At 41.1% G+C, this 12,290-nt stretch overlaps 1 protein-coding gene across 1 annotated transcript in view; it reads right to left on the bottom strand.

The window, feature by feature from the left end:
- The window catches only part of SVEP1 (sushi, von Willebrand factor type A, EGF and pentraxin domain containing 1), a 215,440-nt gene that overhangs the window by 95,156 nt on the left and 107,994 nt on the right, over positions 1 to 12,290 (bottom strand). The window contains exons 14-18 of the mRNA XM_055140985.1: positions 11,085 to 11,193; positions 7,887 to 8,048; positions 6,544 to 6,777; positions 3,699 to 3,860; positions 1,962 to 2,123 (exon numbers count right to left, since the gene is read on the bottom strand). Coding sequence (XP_054996960.1) covers positions 1,962 to 2,123; positions 3,699 to 3,860; positions 6,544 to 6,777; positions 7,887 to 8,048; positions 11,085 to 11,193 — 829 coding nt within the window. The remainder of the gene's footprint in view (positions 1 to 1,961; positions 2,124 to 3,698; positions 3,861 to 6,543; positions 6,778 to 7,886; positions 8,049 to 11,084; positions 11,194 to 12,290) is intronic.

The raw sequence follows: 12,290 nt of genomic DNA, 5'->3' as shown, positions 1-12,290 counted from the left end.
CTAGTTAAATTCTTTTTTCTTTTTTGGCTTTTTGGGTCACACCTGGCGATGATCAGGAGTTATTCCTGGCTCTGCACTCAGAAATTACTCCTGGTGATGCTCAGGGGACCATATGGAATGTTGGGAGATCAAATCCGGGTGGGCCACGTGCAAGGCTGTATTTTTGCCCTGGCCCTCTTTTTCTCACTTATTAAATAAAATATTAGGCTGGTGAACACTAGTCTCCTGGTTCTTCTGGTTTGATGGGCTTACACCTACTGTGATGGCATATAGTTCATGATAGCTTTTCCATTTTCTGGCATTTAACTTGGAGGAGTACATCTCCTGTGAAGCAATACTGCATATCCCCTCCCACAAGATCCAAAAATATCCTAAACGGCAATTTTCTAGGGTGCTCAGTCTCCACAAGGATGCTAAGTTTGTGTGCATATGTTTTCAGAGAAATGGGAAACCAACAGGTAAATATTATAAATCATTATTTCACGTGGGATTAGTGTTTTTCCGTATGGAAACCAACAGGTAAATATTATGAAAACATTATTTCATAGGGGAAACATTTTTTTAAATGTTTGGATTGCTTTAGACATAGAAAATGAAGAGGATTTTTAGCTAAGAGCATAGAAAACAGGATCATAATACTCATTTAAATGTCATCTCTCAGCCATGTCTGATTGTTATGTTTCCAGTGAGGTAGCAGAAATAGGGCCATTACTTTATATTCAATCCAGTTATGCTAGCCTGGCAAAGTATTTTCACGGTTTTGGAGTTTCCTGTGGTGTCATGACTTTATTGTCAGCCCTGATTTCACTGTCATTCTAAGTTTTGGTCCTTTATTTTGGTTTATGTTTTTCAGTTTTGACAGTGATAGAAAACTACATGGTGGGCATGTGAGTTAGAAAAATTTGAAAATTCAAACCCAATTCTGGTTATTTCTCCTTAACCCAAGGTGTTCACTTATGGTTCTCAGTCTTACTTAAAAAAGTACCTAAAAATGCAAATTATCAGGCACCATACTAGACCTACTGAACTTTAAATACTCTGAGGGTGGTGCCCAGAAATTTCTGTTTTAACAAGCCCTCCATGCTAACATCTAAAGAGCAAAAATAGTGATTGTTAATTTTTTTTTGTTACTTTAGAATTAATTAGGGGATCTTGAAAACACACACACACACACACACACACACCCCAAAAAACAACCAACAAAACAGACCAACAAAAATAAAAAGTGCAACCCATGTTCACACAAGTTAATAAGAATGTCTGGGAGGTAGAGATTGGGATTCAGTAATTTTTTTTAAAAAAGTGATTCATTAATGACTCTCATGTGATGCTGATTCAATATACTACAATAACAGCAGATAATCCCTCATGAAAATCTTCAAATTGTAGTAGGGAATTCAAATTGTAGGGAATTTTCAAATTGCAGGGGAGGAAATGTCAAAAACAGAATGTATTTGTATAAATTCAAGGAACATTAGGGATAATCTAATTTTATAAATGAAGAAAGTATGTTCCTAGTTTAGATGCATCTCTACCTCAGGAAACTACATGTTAATTGCTGTCGGAGATGAAGTCTCGTACTTCTTAGTCTGGCTACCAGAGCATTTATGTTGTGGGTGTTTATATTTAAGTACTGACTGACTGAGTTAAAGGAAACTTTCTTTCTAGAGAGTTCTTTACATTCTTTCCAAAGAGAATCAATAATTTTGCAGTAATTCTCCATTCCTTCATGCAGAGAGAACAAGCAACATTTAAAGGCTTTGTAAGGGACTGGAGCGATAGCATAGCGTGTGGGGCATTTGCCTTGCACGCGGCCGACCCGGGTTCAAATCCCAGCATCCCATATGGTCCCCTGAGCACTTCCAGGAGTAATTCCTGAGCCAGGAGTAGCCCCTGTGCATCACCAGGTGTGACCCAAAAACCAAAAATAAAAAAAATTAAAAAATAAAGGCTTTGTTAACCTCCACAAGCAGAAATGTCCACAGCTCCTCTCTTCACAGTCGAACTGTTTTGTGGGCAGGCGAGGCAGGTCTTGGAGCCAGTTGTTGGCTGGTAAGTGTTCAGTGGACAGGATTCACAAGTCTCAAACCCCGTGGATGAGTAGGTGCCTTGTTTACACCAAGCTGAAAAGGAAAATAGAACGTGGTGAGCAACAATGATACAAATCGGGACAAACGCCATGGTGTTTGCTAGGGTTTCTCTCATTTGAATTTGGTTCGGACAGAATGTGGGACAAAGAACTGCAGGCATACATATTCAGTCACTCTCAAGGGTCCTCTGTATACCATTTCAGACTCTTGTCCAGTTACTACTATTACCTCACACAGCCTGGGCTGCATCGAAAGTGTCAGTAAGTGGCTTCCAATGAAGTTGGAAACATGCATCTCAGAAAGGAACTCTCAGAAGAACAGGCTGAACACTGAGAAACGTCTTCTCTTGAGTGACAAAACCCAAATTTGGCTACAGCTGTTCCTCTATTGCTCTAAGTAAGAGCTGGTCTTCTGGCCCACCCCTACCTGCAGAACCCCTGTCGCTAGACCCGTTTGAGGAGTGGAAAGTTAAAAAGTAGCATTAGCATCAGGCCCGCAGAGATTCTAAGCAACTCTGGAACAGCCATTGGTCAGAGGTGTGTAGTGGAGCCTGACTGGGCTAGAATGGCCCATTCCCAGGGTGCTGTCCTTTCCTTCTACCCTGGGCTTCCTGAGACATCTCACTGTCAGTGCTCTCCCTTCCCCTCATTTAGCATGGGCATCAAGTACTTCTTAGTCTGGCTACCATGCATTTTGATCATGAGGCACTCACGTCTGCATTTGCGACAACAGTAAGAAGGGACAGTTTTAGAATTCCTTCCTTTCCATTGTGTCTTACTATAACTTTCATATGAAAGAAAGATTTCCATGGGAAATATTCATCAGGAATATCAATGTTGGGGCCAAAGGGAGAGTATGGCTGACCCAAGTTTGATTCCTAGCATACCAATGCTCCCTTAAAGCATGACCAGGATTAAAATTTTTTTTTTTTTGCATTTTGGGTCACACCCGGCAATGCACAGGGGTCATTCCTGGCTCATGCACTCAGGAATTACTTTTGGCGGTGCTTAGGGGACCATATGGGATGCTGGGATTAGAACTTGGGTCGGTCGCATGCAAGACAAATGCCCTACCCGCTGTGCTATCACTCCAGCCCCAAGGATTAATTCTTGAGTGAAGAAGCCAGGAGTAACTCCTGAGCATCACCAGGTATGGCTCAATCCTCCTCCACTTCCTTCTCCCCCAAATAATAGAAATGCAAATATTGAAAAATTTAGTGTATACACACACACACACACACACACACACACACACACGAGTGATTCCTGCCCATGTAAACAGAGAGTTTATTCCACCATATTAAAGAAATCTAATCACGGGCAGATGTCATAAAAGTAATTTTCTTCAACTAATGTGAGAATCAATAAAAAGACCAGCTCACCGATGTATCTGACATGGAGAGAGAAATGGAATGTTGCCAACAGGAAAGAAAAGTGGATTTCTTTAAATGGAGGGAACACTCAGACAATATTTTCTAGATATAAGCAGGAAAAACAAAAGAGCTTATTTGCTTTGGGGAATACTCTTATTTCCTCCCATTTGCCATTTAGATTTTGTAAGTGGAAACAAAAGTCTGACTTTTTAAAAAACATGTGCCCAAGCCCTGACCTTTGCATTCCGAGATGCTTCTAGAATGGAGGTATTCTGTGTGAGTCCCTGGCGGACAGGCTTTGCACTCAAGTTGTCCTTCTTCGTCTTGATAGTATCCCATGTAGCAGCTTTCGCAAACAGAATACTCCACAGAATAATAGGTTCCCAAAGGGCAATTGACTGAAAAAGGGAAGGAAAAAAAACCAATATAATACATGACAGTAATATTCCAAACTCAGGTTCTTTTTTCCCCCTCAGGCATGGGCATAAATAAAGCAGGACTTTGTATCATTTTTCCCCCCCTGGGTTAAATTGTATTGCTAGAGATTTACTTACAAGGTTTACTCCAGAAATCCATTTCTAGAAACTAATATTGATTCATTTTCTTTTCTTTTTGGGGGGGACTATAAATAATTGTTGAGCAGGCCTAGGGTTAGGGTTAGGGGCTTTGATGTGGGACTTATCCCAGGACCCGTGAGATCACCGTGGGAAACACGTAGCTAGCCGAGAAAGGCTGCTGGAAGAAGAGGACAGAGCAGTGGTCACATGGGCTAACTGGAAGCTGTTGAGATTTAAGAGCATTTCCTTAGCTGTTCCTCTAAGTGCTTTTCCTTAAGAAACTTTCCAACATAAATAACCATTATTTCCAGAAACAAGACCAGGCCAACAAGAGGTTGTGCCTCAAGGAGGTGAGCTAGGGAGACTTTGTTTCTGTTTGCAGGATGTGTTGCCAACTGAACACAGGCCCAAGTCCTCGCATGCAAAAGCTCAAGGCAACAGGACTTATCTCCTTCAAGAGCCGATCGGCTATCTGGTGGGCGGAAAGTAGCTCAGAAATCTTGAAACTGAAGAACAGTAAAGCCACTGGAAAGGCTGCTCCCAAGGCAGTGTCCCTATAGAGAAAAAAGCTGAAAGGGCGAAGTTGTTCTAGGAGGGTTAAAGTATGCATACCTCACTTGGGAACTTACTAAAATGCAGATTCCAAGGCCCTGAACTCAAAGGACTGTTTGCATTAGTTCTGGGACTCACTGTGCATTTCACAAGTGAAACTTTCGTGGTCTTTAATACTTTTATGCCTGTGCCTGTGAATGGACACCATGCAACGGTCTGCAGAGAGCAGGCTGAGGACCATTGGCATAGAACGGTGGTTCTCAACCTTGTTTTACCTGGGGACCAGCATCATTGTGTGCAAGGGACAGACTGATGACAGCTACTGTTTTAGGGCACACTGGCACGACTAACCTGAATATCACAGTGAGAAAAGTGAGATGCTGGTCAAGGTCATTTCTGATTTGTACCCACAAGACAAGGAGAAGATAAGAACAACATCAGAATGACCATTTCATCAATTTAAAAAAATTTTTTTAATAAGACCCATCCAGCAGCGCTGGGGTGGGAGACATATGGTACTGGTCGGGATTGGGGGGATACCGGGGACATACTCGGTGGGGGGATACTGAGGACATGTACATGGGTGAAGAGATGGGTGTTTGATCATTGTACGACTGGAACCAAATCATGAAAGCTTTGTTAACTGTGTCTCATAGAAATTAAATTTTAAAAAAAGGGGGTCAGGGGCTGGAGAGGTACTACAGTGGGTAAAGCTCTTGCATTGCATGTGGCCAACCAGGATTCCATCTCTGGCATCCCAAAGGGTACCGAGTCCTGCCAGAAGTGATAACTGAGTATAAAACCAGGACTAACCCCTGAGTACCACCAGGTATGGTCCCAAACAAACAAACAAACAAACAAAAAACCCAAAATACAAAATTAAAGAGTGGCAGAAGAATAGTGTGGCATGACCGTTTAATGAGGATAGGATGGTCTTTGGGGTTGATAAAAGTGTTAGAACTTACGTTAGACATGCCGGGTGAACAAGGTATTATATATTACTTAACTGTATCACGAATCACGAAATTCCCGTTAATCACCGATTTCTCAGGCAGGCTCAGTAACATCTCATTTCGTCCTTTCCCTGAGATCTTAGCAGTCCATCTCGACTCGGCCCTCCTAACGATGTTGCACTGGGGGCTCTTCAGGGTCAGGGGAATGAGATCCAGCTTATTACTGGATTTTGCATATGAATACAACATGGGAAGCTTGCAAGGCTGTCCCATGTGGGCAGGAAACTCTCAGAGTTCCTGCCCACTTAACTGTATACTGTAGTTAATTTCTTGCCATGTGCGTTTGGTATTGGCTGCCTGAGCGGAAATCTCAACACCACAACTTACTGGGTAGGTCTAAGTAAGTTCTGAGTCTCTGTGCTTTTAGTTTTCTCCTCTAGAAAAATCTGCTTAAAGTTAATGGCACCAGACAGAGCTTCTAAACAGACTTACACATGGTACTAAGGCTGCACGGGAGAGCCTCGCAAACTCCCCATGGCGTATTCATATGCCAAAACCAGTAACAATGATGGGTCTCATTTCCCTGACCCTGAAAGAGCCTCCAATGCAGCACCATTGGAAAGGAAGAGTAAAGAGAGGCTTCTAAAAATCTCAGGGCTAAGACGAATGAAGACGTTACTGAGACTGCTCGAGAAATTCGACGATCAATGGGATGATGATGATGATGACTAAGACTGAAAATAGAAATAATCAAAAGGTATATGCTAATATTATTGCAATAGCTGCTGAAAGCTATGAAGTTTAAAGATCTATAATAAAACTAAACGTTGAATTCATCAGAAATAGTTTATTTGTCCTGATCAAGGTGGTTAAACACTTGAGACAAAATAGTAAGAACCACATAGCAATAGTAAAACTATGTTTCATCACAATATACCTTTAGACTGGCAAAACTGCTTTACTCATCTCATTTGACCCAACATGCACCAACTATTTTGGATTACAAGGAAAAATCTTACCACACATGCGCCCTCTCAGCATGGAGCCTGGTCTGCAGAAGAGATAAGCCTTTCCTGTTTCTATGGAATTACTATCAGCAACCAGTGTTTCAGAGGCAAGCTGGATGGAATTCATAGGCTCATTATTAAGGGTTCTTTTCAGTCGATTTGTGATCGTTTCCAATGTCTTAATGAGTCGTCGCTGATTTTCGAATTCAACGGTATCATTTCTTTCATCAGGTAATGGCACACTAGCTGAGATAAAAAACAACAAAATAAAACATAACACACACACACTCACAGCATTTCATGAAATCATTCAGGGATTACTTTTGATGAAAACAGAAAGAGATGCTATATATAAAATCTGTGAGGAGGATTAAACTGAAATCCAGTTTCTACTTACTGAGCAACAAATATAAAGAAATTAAAATGATTTTTTTCTTTCTTTTTTTGTGGGGAGGGGCACACCCGACCACTGTTCAGGGCTAACTCCTGGTTCACTCAGGACCACTCCTGGCGGGCACAGGGGACCATATGGGGTGCCAGGGATCAAACCCAGGTTGTCCACGTACAAAGCAAGTGCCCTACTCACTGTCTCTCTGCGCCCACCCCCCCAAAAAAAACCCCAAAAAACCCCCTGTCTTAGTCATGTTCTCTTATGCTGATTCTACAACAGTTTTTATTTGTTTGGGGGCCATATCTGGCAGTATTCAGAGGTCACTCCTGACTCGGCTTAGGTTCACTGTTGATAGTGCTCAGGGCACCATATCTGGTGCCAGGGAGTGAACTCAGATCAGGTGCATGTGAGGCAAGCACCTTCACCCCTCTAGTATACTATCTCTCTGGCCCTCTACATTACCTTTCTCTCAGAGTTCGTTATTAGAATATGCTAGAGTCCTGGTAATTTTTTTTTCCTTTTTGGGTCACACCTGGTGATGCACAGGGATCACTTCTGGCTCTGCACTCGGGAATTACTCCTGGTGGTGCTCAGGGGACCATATGGGATGCTGGGAATCGAACTCGAGTTGGCCGCGTGCAAGGCAAATGCCCAACCCACTGTGCAAATGCACAGCCCCCAGTCCTGGTAATTTTTGCTTTTAAAAAAATGCCTTAATTCATCAGGCAACTCAACTCATCAAGTTGAGTACAGCAGGGTGCTATTGTCGAATCATAAGATACTTCTAGGATACAAATTTCTTTTACAAATTATTTAGGTATTTTAAAAAGACCTAGATAGTGACGCTTTCTCTAACTTTTAGTTCCAAGGGCTTTTCTTAGAAAGGTTACAAATGGAAGAACTGAAGAACAGATTTTCAACCAAGAGCTCCACACAGTGCTTCTGCAAATACTATTTTCCTTACCTGTAATGTTAAAAACTAACTTAATTTTGTGGTCAGATACTGAGGTGCTTCTTTGCATCCGTGAAGATCTGGCTCTGCTATCCCCTGTGGGGGTTTCCGGCACATCCGGGAAATCATCATAAGAGTAATCCACTTTGTTAGATGCACTCCAACCCGCTGGTCCTGAACAGTTCAGGGAGAGAAACAAATGTTTTAATATTGCATCTTTACTAGTCTTTAGGTTCTAAAGGCTTAGCCATTTATTTTCTCCTAGACTTTAATCATGTATTTCCACTCCCCCTGACCAAATTGCCCATTTTGTACAGCATAGAGGGTTCCCATCTAAAATCTTCTATTGTACTATTTATGCACTTTCTATAAATTTTAGATTCCCAATGAATTACAAGAAAACAAGAAAGTATTTATGGTGCTACATAGTCATTTAAACTAGTCTACCTTTGACCTAACAGTTAATTTAGTCTTAGAGGTTGAGTGGCGAGTGGATGCATAATTCTAATCTATGGCTGGAGTCATAGCACAGTGGATAGGGTATTTGCCTTGCACGCAGCTGACCCTGATTCTTCCGTCCCTCTCAGAGAGCTCAGCAAGCTACTGAGAGTATCCTGCCAGCACAGCAGAGCCTGACAAGCTACCTGTGGTGAATTTGATATGCCAAAAATAGTAACAACAAGTCTCACAATGGAGACATTACTGGTGCCTGCTCAAGCAAATCAATGAACAACGGGATGACAGTGCTACAGTGCTACCTGTCAGGGGTTTCTTCATTATTTTTATACCCACTATATAAAATGAATGCGCATAAACAGGTTTTCTTTTGTAAGGACTATTTAGGATACTGACATCCTATTTTAAAGGTGGGAGTAGCCGGAGTAAGCAGTTCTTCAGCTTGCCTGGGGCACTGCAGTCATTGGTAGGAACTTGGGCTGGGGCTGCTCGGTGTATACAGTTTAAGTCAAGTGACTTTCATCTCTCTGAACTAAACTTCTCTATTTACAAATTAAGAACAATATTCTTACCTCAGAAGTCTGAGGAATAACTAAGACTGAAGAATACCATGGAATTAAATGATATTAACATTGTCAGGGCATTCTCTTGCTGTTTAGTCATGCATGTTACTTAAACATCCAATTCTGTTTTTATATGCTTATCCACTAGAGTAAGCTGGGTTTTGCTTAATTTATTCAAGTTCACTGAGAAGTTTATATGCTAGTTGAAATGGAAAAGAGCTCAAGGTTTATTGCTAGGCAATTTCTTATTTAACATAACAAACTGATGAAATATTATATGGCTATAAAAATTGTATAATTATTTACAAGTAAAGCATTCTCAACGTAATGTGAACCAAGTATTAATGTTTACAAAAAGTATATGCATACATAGCTACATGTATATAATATATAACATATACATAGCCAAATCATTTTGGGTATTATGGATTATCTTGATTTCATTCTATTTTTTAGCGTTAACATTTTTTGCAATAAATAAATTCACAACATATCATTGTATCACGGTATCACTGTCATCCCGTTGTTCACCGATTTGCTTGAGCGGACACCAGTAACGTCTCCATTCATCTCTGTTGCATGCTAGTGTAGTTCGATGACGTATTGGGGGCTCTTACAGGGTCAGGGGAATGAGGACCATCGTTGCTACTGTTTTTGACATAATGAATATGCCATGGGTAGCTTGCCAGGCTCTGCCGTGCGGGTGGGATAATCTCGGCAGCACCGTTGAACATGGAGCTGTGGTGGCAGTGCACGCAGTGGCTCATCCACTGTGGGGTGCTGTCAGCCAGCCACTGGGTGACCTGGGACTCGGCGCAGGTGTTTGACCTGCCACAGACCCTCTGCGATAGGGTCCTGCTCTGTCAGCTGCTCAATAACCTCCGGGCTCACTCCATCAACCTCAAGGAGATCAACCTAAGGCCACAGATGTCCCAGGTGCTGCCCAGAGACACAGGCAGGTGCATGTTTGTCACAAAATATAGTTTTAAATTTTTCAATAGAGAAAAAAATAATTAACTTTATCTAATGCCAAATTATATTTTATTTTTATTTTTATTTTTTTTTGCTTTTTGGGTCACACCCAGCGATGCTCAGAGGTTACTCCTGGCTCTGCACTCAGGAATTACTCCTGGCAGTGCTTGGGGGGACCATATGGGATGCCGGGGATCGAACCCGGGTCGGCCGCGTGCAAGGCAAACGCCCTACCCGCTGTGCTATCGCTCCGGCCCCCAAATTATATTTTAAAAAACCATTATTAGTGTAAGAAACAAAATGTTTGTCAGCTGTCATGTTAATTAACAGACTCAGATAACCTTTGAAGGACTTTACTTGTAACATATTTAATCCTTACAGTGGGCCTATGAGTTCTATACTCTGTACAGTCATTTTATAGGTAAGAAAACTGAGGCACAGATTGGTTTGATAACTTCCTCAAGATTACAAAGTAAGTAGGTGGTAAAGTAAGACTTTGGAAATAAGTGCTTAATTATACTCTATTTCATGATATTATCCTAGAAGTTCTGAACAGTTACTGTGAGACTGAAATTGAAAATGAGAAGTGTAATTACTGAAAAGGATATAATTTTGCTAATGAAAAGAGTCAGGAAAATCCATTGAGATCTCCTAGAAAAATTAAGGCAGTAAGTTGAATGATTAAATACACTAGTCAAAGAAGGACAAACCATAGGTAGGAAAAAAGGATAAGCCATATGCAAGAATACTCATAGTAAAAATGTTCAGATCATATGCAGGAAATATCAATATTCACTGGTATACTACTTTAATAGAGTCAATATACTCAGTTAAGAATTTTGAATCTTTTATACATGCAACTGTTTAACTGCAACTGTTTTATTACAATTTAAATTGAATGACACATAAAAATTGCTATTTGTATTTTACAACTATCATGATTTTCTTCTAAGATAACATGAGAGTATTTGAATTTTACAATCATAATGGCTGAGATTTTTTGTTTTTATCATAAAGTTTTGCTTAATGTTTTGGAATAATTTAGCATCCCAAACTCAATATCTCCAAAAGATCATTAACTACACCACCAAATTATCCAGTCATCCTAAATATTTGCTGAATAAATTAAAATTTACTTTTCTAGTTTGCCCCACTCTTCTGAAATTAGCTTTTATTTTGCAGATCAGTCTTGTGGACTATGAACACTTTACATAATTACCAATTGCAAAGCCATTTTCATAGTCATAATTATATTCGAGGCAAAATTTTTTGGTTAGAGTCTCCAGCCTGCAGTCAATGTCATCAGCCTCGCTACAAAATGATGGTACCTACAAATGAAAGATCAAGAGAATTAAAAAGTGAATCACAGCTGTGTGCTCTGAAAGTGCCCTTTGCTCCCAGACCTTTACATCATTCCATCACCCCGAGGAGCTTGGCATGTTTCTGAAATTACTCCTAACCATCTCTACCCCCTCCTCCCCCTTCCACCCCGGTCCCACAGCCTCTAACAACCTCTGGACAGAATTATTCTTATTCCTCTTCTCCCTCAGGATATCACTAATCACTGACCACAAGAACTCAGCACTCCTTGAGGATCTTTGGCCTCTGAAGTTTCATCCATCTGATTCTTCACATCTTTTTTCTCTTATCCATCACCCACCCTTCTCCAAGCCTTCAAAACCTTCCTCCGGATCAAACCTCTTGAGCTCATAGTCATTAATAATCAAACCACAAATATTATTATTAATATTTGGATTTGGGGCCACATCTAGTGATACACAGGGTTACTCTTGGCTCTACTCAGGGATTACCCCCGGTGATGCTTGGGGGATCAGAAGGGATGTCAGAGATGGAACCTGGGCTGGCTGCTTGCAAGGCAAGTGCCCAACCTGCTGTATTATTGCTCCCGCCCAATCTCTTATTATTTTCATCCTCCTTTCATGTTTGCCTCATTTTTGTTCCTGGAGAAACCAGACTTTCCCATTTTCTTTCATGGTGTGCAGGGGACAGGAAGTGTCGTCCACACTCATTACTCTTCAGATCATGCTTCCTAACCACATCCTTAAAACCTCACAGTTTGGTTCATGCTACTGACTACATCAAATACTGCCCCTCCTGCGGTCGTCATCCCCATATGCAATATAACTCTTGTCATCTATGTCTCCCCCGTCAATCCTTCCATCTTTTGGTATCTCTGTTCCCTTTCCTCTCCTGTCTTCCAGCTTTATTCGTAACGCTGATGGACACACCCCCAGACACATTCTTATCAGTGACTTCACGCTTTCTTAGGCCCAGGACTCTGACAGTTCTTTGACTTAGTTAGAAGCTATAACAAGAAGTCTCACGATGGAGACGTTACTGGTGCCCACTTGAGCAAATCGATGAGCAACGGGATGACAGTGACAGTATTAGAAGCTATAATCCA

The sequence above is a fragment of the Sorex araneus genome, chromosome 1 (genome assembly GCF_027595985.1).
Source record: "Sorex araneus isolate mSorAra2 chromosome 1, mSorAra2.pri, whole genome shotgun sequence".
NCBI lineage: Eukaryota > Metazoa > Chordata > Mammalia > Eulipotyphla > Soricidae > Sorex > Sorex araneus.
Note: the sequence above shows the minus strand (reverse complement) of the source record. Positions and strands in the feature narration are given on the sequence as shown.